This window comes from Balaenoptera physalus (genome assembly GCF_965194825.1).
Source record: "Balaenoptera physalus genome assembly, chromosome: 2".
In the NCBI taxonomy this organism is placed as follows: domain Eukaryota; kingdom Metazoa; phylum Chordata; class Mammalia; order Artiodactyla; family Balaenopteridae; genus Balaenoptera; species Balaenoptera physalus.
The window spans coordinates 150,783,011-150,796,748 of NC_138883.1; the positions used below are offsets into that span (position 1 = coordinate 150,783,011).

General features: G+C 47.9%; 1 protein-coding gene across 12 annotated transcripts in view; it reads right to left on the reverse strand.

The window, feature by feature from the left end:
• Nucleotides 1–497: 497 nt before the first annotated feature.
• The window catches only part of LARP4B (La ribonucleoprotein 4B), an 87,484-nt gene continuing 74,243 nt past the window's right edge, over nucleotides 498–13,738 (reverse strand). For 5 of the 12 annotated variants that reach the window (XM_082450233.1, XM_082450238.1, XM_082450234.1 and 2 more), the window contains 10 exons: nucleotides 12,861–12,967; nucleotides 12,059–12,310; nucleotides 10,638–10,683; nucleotides 7,862–8,026; nucleotides 5,288–5,406; nucleotides 5,076–5,184; nucleotides 3,716–3,984; nucleotides 2,367–2,429; nucleotides 1,950–2,006; nucleotides 498–1,065 (listed from right to left, as the gene is read on the reverse strand). In XM_082450233.1, coding sequence (XP_082306359.1) covers nucleotides 1,017–1,065; nucleotides 1,950–2,006; nucleotides 2,367–2,429; nucleotides 3,716–3,984; nucleotides 5,076–5,184; nucleotides 5,288–5,406; nucleotides 7,862–8,026; nucleotides 10,638–10,683; nucleotides 12,059–12,310; nucleotides 12,861–12,967 — 1,236 coding nt within the window. In that variant the 3' untranslated portion in view covers nucleotides 498–1,016. The other 7 variants (XM_082450237.1, XM_082450236.1, XR_014260694.1 and 4 more) reach the window with 6 other exon arrangements.

Below are 13,738 nucleotides of genomic sequence, written 5' to 3' on the forward strand. Positions count from 1 at the left end.
GGGAAGGGGTGCGTGGGTCAGTCACCAGCTGGCGGACCAGCCATCACATGTAACACATGCTGGAGGCCCAACCACCGCTGCTGGCGTCACCCCGATTTAGCGTGAAGTCCATCACCGTTCCTGAGGCTCACTTAGGATCTGAACAGGATGGCCGCACCTCCACCCCTGGTGATTTTATGGGGATGTCTCCTGAGACGTGGCCATTTAACACAAGAAACAAGAGCCTGACACAGGGATACTTATTTCTGTGGTAAACCTCAAATTTAACAAACTGTGCCCTCACGAACACTGGCTTGAGGGCCGACCCTGGAGGCCCACAACTGAGCCGCTGGGCACGGTGCCCCTGCTGCGAGGACTCGGGCTACGATCCAAACACGGGTGGACGGAACCCGCATTTCATTCTCATGACACAGATGGGTTCAAACAAAATACTATTTTTTAAAAAGGTGCATTTTGAAGAAAATTTTAATTAAAAAAAAAAATGAAAAGAAAACCCCAACAGTGCCTAAATCTTTATTTTTCATAACCTACATTTTTTCAAATTAGACAGTTTTACACTGAATGACACAAAGGAAACTTAAATTACCAATAGTTTACACATAAGCTTGATTCCAGTCTTAATGAAAAGAAATAGAACAGAAACAGAAGCCCTGGCGAGGCGTCCGCGTCACTGCCCTCCTGCGAGCTGGTGCCGTGGCCGCTCCTTCAGGCCGATTGTCCGCCGCTCCCCGCGGACGCAGATGCAGACACGGGCCATACCTGTCCCCGAGGGCCGTGAGGCCCCCAACTGGCCTCCACACGGCACCGTGGTGGCCCTGACCACGTGGCAACTTGACAGGTTTCTTGCCACCACTAGTAACAACCAGTGATGCAGTTACAAGAGGGCCTGATCAGAAACATCATGACACGGACTCTTAAAAAGCAACGACTCTTCTTGAATTCATGTCTGGTGAAACGGGGCTGGGTTCTCATTCTTATCTCTCCAAATGACAAGTATCATCACACAATTGTCCAAGTTAAAATGCCATTTGTGATGCTGTGTCTCTGACTCTGTACCTTGAGGTACTGCCAGGGGAAAGGAAAGAGTTACATTTTACACGGACGAAGCCAGACACCGGCTGTGCATGGCGGGGCTGCCCGTGGGCTGGCGCCACAGCTTCCCGCTGTGCACCCCCTGTGCTTTTCTGTGAGTGGAAAACCTCACGAATATCAGAAAGGTGGAGATTGGGGGACATTATATAGCTCTTTGGCGTATCGCCCTTGCTTAATTAAAAAGAATGCTATAAAAATCACATCAGAGTGAAGTCTTAACTCGGCTGTGGGAACATAGGCCTCATGTGCCCGGCCGGCCATGCCACCTGGCTGGTCCCGGCTGCTGTCATGGTCACCTTCATCCCAGCTGCACGCACAGCTCCACCCTGGTCACACAAATGGCGGACAGCACGGCTGGCCCCACACACCTGCCTCCAGGGAAAGGATCTGCCACTATTAAAAACCAGTGTCTGGGCTGCACAGGGTTTGGGATTCGGGGATGGTGCTGACAGCATCGCTCCTTCCTCCGGCAGAGACCGCCATGTCATGGGATCCCGGGGGCTCAGAGCTGGCCTTTCCAGCTCTTTCTACAGTACTCATTGGTTTGGGTGTAAGAGGTCAATTGTTTCTGATTTTTTCAGTCAGCAATTTCAAAACTACAAAGAAATAAATTCCCCTGTTCCTTTTACAGGCATCTGCAAATATGAGTGCTGTGTGGGTGTCTAGGTATTTGAATAAAGACGCTGCTCTGAAGGAGATGGGCTTGTTTTCCTCTGGCAGGCAGATCATGCCTATTAGCTATTTATAATTTTAAGTAGATTATTTTTTACTTTCACTTGCAGACCCTGCCAGTTTCCACTTTCCAGATTATACCTCAAAAACCCTTTCAACATTAGCTGTGATTAGTACATACTTACATATGTTTAAGAAGAGCATGAAAATATTCGAACGTTTTAGTAAGACTTTCCATCTCCCTTTCACAGCAGCAAAGAGGCAGAATCAGTTCAGCACACCAGTATAAGAGAAAAAGAAAAAACCTCAACAAATTAAAATAATATTCAAACCACAACATTGAGTTTATCTACATCCAGGTCAATAGCAACATTTATAATATATCAATTTTTATCAGCTTTTTCTCTTTAGGGTACCTTTTTAATATGTTCTGATTATTTACAACTGTACAAGCGAAGCACACACGCCCAAGTGCACATATTTAATACAGTATCGACTATTTGCATTTACAGGATTTTTCAACAGTCTGAAAAAAGATCAACTGTGTAAGATCTTCCAGGTAAATTACAAACATGACTGCTTGCTCTTCCTACAGTGCTTACCCAGTAACACCGTGACAGCAGACCCCACTCACGCCAACACAGGCCGGTCTCAGGAACTCTAAGCTGTCATATACAAAAGTTAAGGCAAAGTCATTTTCAAGTTTAAATAAAATTCAAGTCTTTAAATATTGGATGGAAATAATCTCTTTTTTAAAAAGAAAAAACCTTAGTCTTGTTAAATAACATTTTGTGGAATAAACTGTATGGTTACATTTAGCAGGAAATAGTCTTATTTTAACGTCTGCTGCTTAGAATACTTAAAGAAAAAATTTAGGCATTTTAAAACAAAATAATTTATGTTTATTATCAACTGCTAGCTTTAGTGCATGCGTGTTCTTGGAGAGCAGCACTTAGAGAAGGGATCACAGACCCTGTCCTGGAGGTAAAGAGAGAGGGAACTTGGATCCTCCAACACCAGAGGGCACCACAAACACCTTCTCCCACGATCTGTGTGCCGTGCGCAGAGGTTCGGAAAGGCACCCCGGGAGGGGTAAGGTGGGGCCGACTGGGGCAGACGAGGGAGCCAGGCTCCATGCCCTCCCCACCTGCTCTCGGGAGCAAAACATCAGGGTATAATTTCGTGGTAACATGTCAGTGGGCAACAAAGTTTATATTTCATTTAAGTTCTATTCACAATGTGCTTTGAGTTTATCTTACATAACAGCCACTTGAGACTGGAGTGAGGAGCTGGTTACTTGCTGGCAGGACATCAGGACTCTCGGTGCTCTGCAGGGTTACTCTGCCCAGTGGACCAAAAATGGGCTCTACTTAAAAAATGCTAGAACCACTTCTTAGGCTTCTGAATGAAAGGACAACTCCCAGGCCAGCGTGTGGCGCCATTGGACCCCGTCCCTTCCCCAGGCTACACTCATAGCATCGCCTTGTGCCCTCAATCCCACGGTCCTCAGCCTCACCCGGCGGTCTGGACATCTCAGAGATACACACTTGCTAACCAGTTATTTTAAAAAATGAAGTAGCATAGTTCCGCTTAATTTAGAAAAACTCACTATATATATATATAGCTTGCATTCATAGCCACATGGAGGCTTAATAAAAAATATCAATTTGTTAGGATAAATGCATTTTCTATCCTGAAAAAAATCAGACTTATGCATCACCTCCAGTTAAGCACCAACCTAAAATAAGGTTTATATTAATTAAATCCTGAAAAATAGATTTTTTTCAAGAGGGGGGAAATCCGACTCAGAAGAAAAATAACTTGCAGGCACCTTGTGGGCCTCATCTACACTGCAAGCTCCTAACCAGCGGCTCACTCACATCCCGAGCAGGACAGTGCTTAGTTGTGGCGACCTCAGCTCCTTGAAGCCCTCCCAGACCTCGGCGCTCACTGAGGGGACCTGGGCGGGGGGCTCTGTTCTCTGTGCAGACGCCGCCCCGAGGCTGGGGGAGAGGGCCGGCGGCCTGGCGGTCTCCTCTGGTCTTTGGGTGGTCCTGGGCTGGACTTGGGGGCAGGGGGCTCTCTCTCGGTGAGCTTCTTTTCTTCCTTCCCACAACCAACAGTGTTTGGCTTTTGTTCTTTCTGGGGCTGCAACGGGGAAGATGGCGGCTCTCTATTCGTCCTCTGACAAATCTCTGCGTAGCTGGGTTTTCGCAATTCCTGGGAAACAGACACAGCTCTGGGATTATATGACAACATGCGAAAATAAGGTTCACTCAAGGTAGAGGTAAAAAAAGGTTTCAACTGTAACCATGTTCAAAATTATTTTAAATAAAGAATTCCTACATTTCAACAACTGAGGTTCCCCTGCAGCACAACTTTCCCTCCAAGATACTCTAGAAATATCTTGTAAAAATGGTTAAAACTAGAAAAGGCATGGAGATGAAAAGTGCCGACTGAGCTCTTTCCAGCCTCTGGCCCGTAGTCACTTCTGAGCCACATACGAGCCTGAAAGGCGGCAGACACCAGACACCCTAGAAAAACACAGAAGCAGCATCTGCTCTCCCTGCCAGACAATCTGCCTCGGCACAGAGCAGGCCTCCTGGACCCAGGAAGAGGTTCGACTGTCACTTATGGGTGACCTTCAACAGCTATCTCTGCAAAGCATTTGTACACACTGCAAACTACAGAGGGTTAGAGGTGTGGTTGCAGGAAAGTCAGAGGTAACAACAACAAAAAAGTAGGGTTTTCAGGTAAGTGGAAGCATGAAGGCTAAATGACAGATGAGGACATTTAGAAGTGTGTCACCTCCATCAACCATTTGTAACTTAAAAATAATTTTAACCTATAAAAAAGTTTTCTTTAAAGATTCAACCTAGCAGACAATAAGGGTTTAACTCCCAAATCTAAACTATAAAGGCCCACCCAAGATCAAACTGGGGACAATGCAAATCAGAATTTAAAAAGCTGGACTGAGCGCCCAGGGGAGGAGAGAGGAAGAGGAGCTGTCGGTAGGCCTGCGTGGACCCGGGCGGGGCGCGGGCGGGGTGGGAGGTGGGCGTCCCTCTGACCCGCACTTGGACCACCCTAAGTCCTAGGGGGACAGGAACTGGAAGCTGTGGCTCCTCGGGCGACAGCCTCACTCTACTGACCCTGAACAAGATGACCCACGGCTGCAGGGATGACGAACAGCCAGATCGGTTAGTTACAATCATTAGCAAATGCCCAGGGTACCCTGCACAGAAAGCGTGGTGCGCACACAGGCGGCCACCGCTCCAGGGAGCCCCTCCGCATCCTCGCCCTCGACATACCGAGATGGCGCCGTCCACCTGCACCGATTTACTCGCAGTCGTGCTCAGGGTGGGAGGAGGTCTGTCCACACTCGGGGTCTCCTTCTGCTTCTCCACCACCTTGGGATCCCTGGAAAGACGCCAGCAGGCAGACACATGAACATCCGGGCCCCGCAGGCAGCCCCGCAGTGAGCACAGCACAGGGCGCGGGCATCAGGTGCAGGCGGACTTACTCGGGCGGGTGGGCAGGGGAGGGGGCACGCTCGCAGGCTGCGGACACGGCACAGGGCACTGAGGGCTCTCGGGGGGGCACCGCGGGGAGAGTGTTCGTGCTTGCGTCTGCGTTCAGGCTCTGAAACCATCAAAAACAGTTTATCACCACGTAGAGGCACGTCCGTCAGATCTTTCTCAATGATCTTAAACACACAACGATGGTACCGGCTTCGCCGTCCTCCCGGGAGCATGGGTGGGCCAGCCCAGAGCACAGCTGGACACACTGTGGCCGGGAAGCAGCCCCCGGTCTCCCCTTCCTCTTGGCAGACGTCTCACCAATCTGAGGCCTCCCTCTGTGCATGAGCACGATTGCCTGCAAGCCTGCTTTCCCACCTGAACAGGCACTGAAACCTCCACCCATCTGACACCCCAGTGCCCAGCACTGCCTGGCACGTGATCTGTGAATGTAAGTTCCCAGCACAATCCAGTATGGCTCACCCTTTTTTACAGGGAAAACCAATAAGGTTACAGCTCCATCCCAATAAACCTGAGCGCCCTGAGGAGTGCAGGTGCTGACATCAGTTTCCACCTGAATTCACCAGCAGCCCCTGAAAGCTGTGTTAACTCTCCTGATTTAACAGGGAAGGAAACTGAGGCTTAAGTCTGTTTAGGGCAAACACCTGGAGAATGCCAGCCCCACGGGCAGTAACCACTCACACATGTAGCCTTCTGTTAATTAACAAAAAAAAGGCAGTTGGGGCTTCCCTGGTGGCGCAGGGGTTGAGAATCCGCCTGCCAATGCAGGGGACACGGGTTCGAGTCCTGGTCTGGGAAGATCCCACATGCCACGGAGCAACTAAGCCCGTGCGCCACAACTACTGAGCCTGCACTCTAGAGCCCGTGAGCCACAACTACTGAAGCCCGCGTGCCTAGAGCCTGTGCTCTGCAACAAGAGAAGCCGCAGCAATGAGAAGCCTGCGCACCGCAACGAAGAGTAGCCCCCGCTCACCGCAACTAGAGAAAGCCCGTACGCAGCAACGAAGACCCAACACAGCAAAATAAATAAATTAAATTAATTAAAAAAAAAAAAAAAAAAGGCAGCAAATAAAGAACTGTAAGGGAGACTAACCGCAAACAAGCGTTTTCTCAAAATCTCACTTTTCAAAGCAGATAAAAAGTTTAGAAGTGAGAGGTTCTGGAGGGACTGAGATGGAAGGAATAGCACTGCCCCCCACCATGGGGCGGGGGTGGTGGTGATGGAGACACGGGGCCCCTGAGAACCATCACCTCTCACGATTTTGTGCTCAAGGCTGGTGGAAACATAGGCATGGAAAACGCCTCTTTCTTGTAAAAGCTCCCTCACGTCCAGAGCACGCCCGAGACCACCCCCCCCTTCCGTCCGAGGCCTCCCAGGGCCCCGCAGAGCTGCCAAGCACTCCATCAAGAAGCAGGGACACAGTCTCTTCCACCTGGAATTGGGCTCAGACTTCTTAAAAGTAGCAATTCTCTCTTCAAAATAAATTTTATACAAACTCGCAATGTAAAAATAGTAAAAATTAAAAAAAAAAACAGAAACAAAATACTGATTTTGAAATGGGGTGGAGGCCTGCTTGTTCTGCTCCCCTGCCCACCCCCAAGGGGACTAAGGTCAGGGTGAAGCCAGGACTCAGGGTCTCTGAGCTGCAAGGATTCTCTAACATCATTCCATGGGGCACTGATAACTCAGAATTTAAGACTTACAGTAACGCACAAGACACGTCACATTTAATAAGTGCTTCTCTCTCCAAAATACAGGGTCTTGGAATCCTCTCAACCTTGAAGGCTAAAAATGGGAGCAGTAACCACACACTAGTATGAAGACAACTAAAGACCTGGCTTCATAAATCCCACCGTGACCCCGCCTGGTACTGAGGGGCTCTGTGGGGGCTCCGCAGGTGAAGACGGTCTGGACACGGTCTGCAGGGCAGTGCCTTCCCCAACCCAGAGGCCAGGGGTTCTGACTCCTTAGGTCTTCGGGCAGTAGGCGGGGTGCTGGTGGGTGGGTTCCCACTGGAGAAGGACACAGGGGTGGCCGTGATGGAGCGCCAGGCTGAGAACTCAGCAGGCACTGGACGAGGCATTCCGGCCACCTCTGCCCTGGTCTGCTTGTCGACTGCAGCAGGGCCACGGGGAGCCCCTGGGCTCTTGCAGCACTCGCTGATTCCCGGGATGTAATCACTGCAGAGGCGTGAACACCACAGAGCTAGCCGACAGCCACCCATATTATAGTAAAGTTGCTCTGGGCTTCTGGTTATTCAGGTAGATTATTAAAAACATGTTACTTCTGGTATAATTCAGATTTTTCTTTTTTATTCTGCTGACTTGTAAAATAAAAGCAGGTCGTGACTAGCAAGAATAAAAATGCAACCTGAGTTTCTGGGTGAGTGAGTGTCTGTACAGTACACCAGCGCAGGGCTCCACCTCTGACCCTACCGCTCAAAACCCGTATGGCCTCTGCAATCACTTATCCTCATACTCTTCCGCATGTGAAAAAAGCACGCATGAAGAGAGCAGAACGCCAGCGCTGAGTGAGCATCAGGCTTGGGATAGCTTACCCTTTCTTTGGACGATCCTGTGAGCAAGCCAGACAGCCTGTTCTCAAACAAGTCCTCCGTCTTCAAATGCCCCGCCGCCCCAGGCAGTGGAGGGAAGCTGGAGAGGCCTAATTCAAAGCTCGGGGAGGGTGGCCTGGGCGGTGTTGGAGACTGAGTCTGACTCCTCTGAAAGAGAAGAACACCGTGGAGTCGCCCTGGGGTGGCTGGGCAGGAGGGGCTCAGAAATACCGCAGGTGAGCGACGCAAACACTCGCTCCCTAGTCTTCGGAGGTCCACACCTGTCTGGAGAAACGGATGGCCAATCCAACCCCGCCGACTTGGTCACCTATCAAAGGTCATCTGTCAGGCAACTTCAACCATGAGAGCAGAGCTGAAAAGACGAAACCTCAGGGCTGCTCCCGGCCACGGTCAAACACGCCGGTAAGAGCTGCGTGTGTACGACACCCAGACCCCCAGAAGCCGACAGAGACCAGTGGGACACAGAAAAGTGACAGATGCACAAGAGCCCAAGTCTCGACATTAAACTTATTCACCTCCAGACAAGTTTTGTGTTATCGCAGCAGAGTCTGTGATCTAAGTCATAAAGGAGAAAGTAAAAGAAAACAAAAGCCACTCTCTCAACTCTGTACAACTTACGTAAAAAATTTCACAAAGATTTCCATTAAAAAAACAGTTTAACAAAAAAGGGAGGGGACTTCAGTTATCTGAAAATTAACTTAACTGAAACTCCTTATATTTTTAAAAGGGAGGGGGCTTCAGTTATCTGAAAATTAACTTACTAAAACACCTTATATTTTTAGATCAGTATGTAAAAGCATGGTATTTAATGTGAGATTCTTATCACATTCCCTGACTTCAAGAAAGCAAGTAAACTCAGCAAAATAATACCCAAGTAAAACTTATAAGCCAAAGAGAAAGGCAGGAGTCTCAGGAGAAAGGCAGTGATATACTTTTATTGAAACACTCTTAGTCAACCTGCTAGGAGCCATTCTGTAACATCCAGTTCCTTGGCTGAAACAGACAAGGAACAGAAAGGGGAAATGAGTTTGTATTAGGTAGAACACAGGCATTTTTAGTTGAATGGTGGGCTACTTGGACTGGAAGCAATGCTCTCGTGGGGCTCACTTAACTTGAAAGGCCAAGATTTCCCAGAAACTTATACCAACTGGAAGATTATCTCTACAGAAGTAAAATGTAGAGAAGATCTGTTACAGCTCAAGTGAGAGCAGGTTAAGGATGAAATCGGATCCACGCTGAGCACAGCCCACCTCTCCTTTGGGCCTCCTGCTGCATGTCTTCTCCTTGGCGTAGGTGCCTGAGGGCTGCCTACCTCGCTCGCGTGTGTGCCCTCTGAACCTGGCTGCACAGGTAACCGTGTGGCTACAGTGTGCCCTGTAGTTCAGCATGCTCTAGGTTATGCTCATCTCAAAGCAATTTTTAGAGGCTTTATTTTAAACATCTGCATGTTTCTGAGGTGAACCCAGCTTTTCAGAAGATGAGCATTTCTAGGAAGAAAAACCTAACAAAAAATTGACTAAGTGTCAACTTTCAGGAAGAAAAGAGGCAATGTTTAACGTTTTTAGGGTCTGAATGGCTTTAGGCAAGGCATGAATGCCAACCCCTGGTCCCATGGGCGTGGCCAGGCCACCTGCTCACACATCTGCGACCTGCCCCCAAGCTTCTCAGGTGTTCAGAACACCCAGTGCAGCAAAGGGCTCACTGTCGAGTACACACACCTGCGCCACGTGCGTGGGCATCTGAGTGGTTCCAGGTATGAACACGCAGATTAGGAACACAAAACAGAATGAAACGGAAATGGCAACAGGAAAACATTTCACCTTTGCAGGTAATGCAGTGACCAGGGGCAATGATTCCTGCAGGGTAACTAGTACCTGAAGAGATAGTCAGATGCCTGTCTTGTTAGTCCAAATGTAACAGGAATTCATGCATTCCAACTGTAACCAACCGATATAAACTGCCTTACCAAAGGGTCACCAAAAACTAGACTGAACTGACCAACATGGTAAAATTAGGGTGTTCATTTACTAACAATTTTCACTTTCTAAGTTCTAGGCAAATACAGTAATGAGAATGTACACACTCAATGGCTTGGGATCCAGACCAAGAACTGTCTCAAGGTCTTTTCCAGGCCCCGAATGTCTACATGCACACCGCCTGCGCTCGCCCCGCATCAGGGCCCTGCAGAGCACCACCCAGAGGGGGAGCTGGTCAATCACCCTAAGCAGACACAACCACGCCTCCTGTACTTACCACTCACATAAACCCATCACTTATTTTGGGTTTGTCCTGACCGTAAGTTACATGCAGCAAAAAGCAACAATGCTTTCTATACAGTGGGTACACAGTAAAAATATTTTGAATGAAAAATACTGATGAGCTAATTCCTACGTGAGAGAAGTTTATTCTGCTTGTCCAAACTCGTGATTCCGGTGATTTCAAAGTACACTACCTGGTCACCCACACAGAAAGCACTCATCTGGACAAGTGCAAACAGACCACGTATGTGCATGATGCACTCCTGGGTGCATCTATGTGCCGCACAGGACACGCAGGTGCCAGCAGTTCCTCAGGTAACCAGCCACCACCTTCTCCTCTTTAGAGCATCAAAAAAAGGTCTATTATAACCTAGCGGACACCACATTACGAGAAAATCTTTTGAAAAGTTCCTTCTCACATCTTAATTAAATCTCAGGTTTGTTTAGTGTAAGCTAGGTTTAAACATCTTGTGAAAGTGGCACAGGCCTGATGTACTCACTGTGAACTTCTCCTCCCGTTTCTTCCGGTAACCAAAAGAGTTTTTTCTAGAGGAGAGGAAAGCAGAAGACTGTTAACTTTTCCCACTTGAAACATAATTTCACTGAGCACAGTATGTGCAGACACATTCAGTCTTCATGACTTTGTAATCTTTTATAGATGACTTTTGATTTTAAAATCCCAACCTTAAGAAGTGTAAGCAAAACAAAAAAAAATTTATAGTAAAGAAGTAAAATTGAGGTCTAGATAGGTAAATAAAAGAAAATATTTATTGAAGGAATTTTCCCATTTAGAATTTTTGTTATGATATGAACATTTGAATATCCATTCAGTTGGAGTGGCAAGATATGTAAAGTGTGACACTGAGCTATAAAGGTGAATCGTTAAAAAATAGTAATGACAATTTATCCAATTTATCATCAAAAGGAAAAGCTCCCAAGTAGCCTGGTCCGCTCCTGCACCCCCGGCCCTCACTCCAGTGAACCACACGGGGTTTCTGAGCCCCAACCACTTCCTCTCCCCATCTGCCAGCCTTCCACTCCACAGTTCCTGAGGCACATTTCCAACGTCTAAAGTCTGATCCGGCAGCACTGGCGCCGTTCCCTGCACGGCAGCTTAAACCGCAGCAACAACCCCACCTACTGAGTGGATGTCACGGCAGGCCCAAGGGCACCAAGACACTTCACTACCCAGATGGGCTTCCGTGGCCTAACAGTTCACACATTAATTCTCATTTATAATTTCATTTTTATTTACTTATTACCCTTTGTCATTTCAGCTGAACGCAAAGACTCCCTAAGGGCCCGTATTATGTAAGTTGAAAAGGAATTTAGAAATAATCTTGACCAATTCCACCCCCGATGGGCCCAGCAAGGCCTGACCGCGAAGACGGAGCCGCCTGGGGTCCGTCCCTCCCGCTCCCACCGCACCGGGAGCACACGCCCCTGGCCAGAAGGAGCTCCTGGGGTCAGACCCTGTCCCATGTCCTCCGTACATAATACTCAGAAAAGTAGTCTTCACTTACAGGTTTCAAAGTGGGTTTACAACAGGAAAAGCTTACGGAGGCTGAGCCCACGCTAGATGTGTGCTGGAGCGCACGTCCTTCCTGACAGGCCGGGGGGGTGGGGCTGTCTGGTCAGCTCTCCACACATAACAACTGGGACCCAAGGCAGCCTGGCCCACCCTCAGTTCCCACTGAACAGTGTCCTGTCACCACAAAGACGGAACCAGTCAAGTCTCTGCTCTAAAAGTAACACCCCTGAGTAATTATATAAAACCTTGGATGGTTACAGCCTTCCATTTGATTTTCTGTGATGGACTTGAAAATAATGATTATAAAACACATCTGAATTAATGGAATCTGACACTACGAATAGTTTCTAAGTACACAGTACCTGTCCAAATGAAATTGTGAACACTCACCTTCCTCTACCTAAGCCCGGAGAGGACTCGAGGCTGCTCTGTTCCACCCGCCCGGGCCCCGCGTCTCTCTTGGCGTAGACTGGAGGGTTCTGTAGCCGAGCTCGAGGCTGACCCGTCTGCCTCGTTTGTGGGCTCCGCACACCGTTCATCAACCGGTCCGCAGTGAAGTTAAATATCGAAGGACTTTCTAACAGCCCGGGCCCTCTCTCTGCACTGGGAATGGCATGGCGCAGATGAGATTTACTAGGATTCCTGTAAATAAAATGTTTGTATACGCTCAGTTCTAAAATGATCATGGCATTATGAAAAGAGCGTGCTAATGCAGAAATGGCTAAGCTAAAACTTGCTTTTTAGGAAAAATATTAAAAATGTTACTTAGAATACTTAGCTCATAATATGTCTGATAATGCAAATCTAAATGCAGTACGGATGTTCTGCTTGGCTGTAGCCCAGGCCCAAATTAAAAGCAGGTGCATGCAGATACAAGCTGTCCCAGAAGCCTTTGTCTCACGAGTCTACCCTCTACGTAGGCGCTGCAGCGCGCATTTCAGGGTTTAATGCTCACAGAATGGAATTCCATGCTTCGAGTCGTTTTACTCCTGGTGGACACTGCTGGTGGTCAAATCTACCATTAGCCAGCACAGGACAGCCTCTTCACTTAGTGTGACTCACCCAAATGGTGAGAATGACTGAGGTTTAACACATTTGCTTTTGATTTGCTTTGAAAGTATACAATGTGGCAGCGACCTCTTGTTACAAACCCTGGGAAAACAGCAGCCTTTCAACCCCTCACGGGACTTGCCTGCTCCTTGGAGGGTACTGTCTGAGTGAAGTCAGAGGAGATGCTGCAGGTCTGAAGGCTGGAGACGTGAACCCATTTATAAATCCAGTATTTGGAAATGGCGTTACCTAGATTCATTAAAAACAAAGAGACTTCAGGTTGGTTAACACTGGTCACTGACGTTCCACGTCATACTTGGAGAGCTCGCTGTGCAGAAGAGCACTGGGTAGACTACTGCTAATGGCCAAGACTTCTTGATCCAGGCTGGGGCCGAGACCGCACAACAGCACCACGAGGAAGCCGCCTCACACATGTGGAGGGAAGCGTCTGCCACCGCCCCGCCCCGCCCGGTGCTGAGCACAGGCTGAGCACGCGATCCCACACTCTCGTCCCGGTGCCCAGACTGACACCCCCGGTGTGCCAACATCAAGTCAGCCAACTCTTCATTCCTGATGACTTTAATAAAATCCATCAAAGCTCTCAATCTTGGGGGCATTTAGGGATCTATTTCACAATCACAGCCTTTGAGAGTGCCCTTTTAGCCTCACCTGCATGCAAGTCTTGCTGAGTATCACGATATTTTCAGGTCATTAACAATTATGTCCCAAGTCACAATTTATGGTGATATACTTCATAAACATATACTGACATATATGTCAGAAGAAAATTAAACAGGGTCACAGTGCCCTTAAAAGATACAATCCTAAATATAATCTTAAAACATTAAAAAAATTAAGTACAGAATTTTAAATATCAGCCAACTACTAAAAAATCTAGTTACAACAAACATAAGATAGAACTTAGTGTTGAAATAGTTTTTTAAAAAATCATGAAAAGAGTGATCACTCCTGTTTTCTGGATTCTGAACATGTGGTTTCAAACAATTTCTGTATAAACAA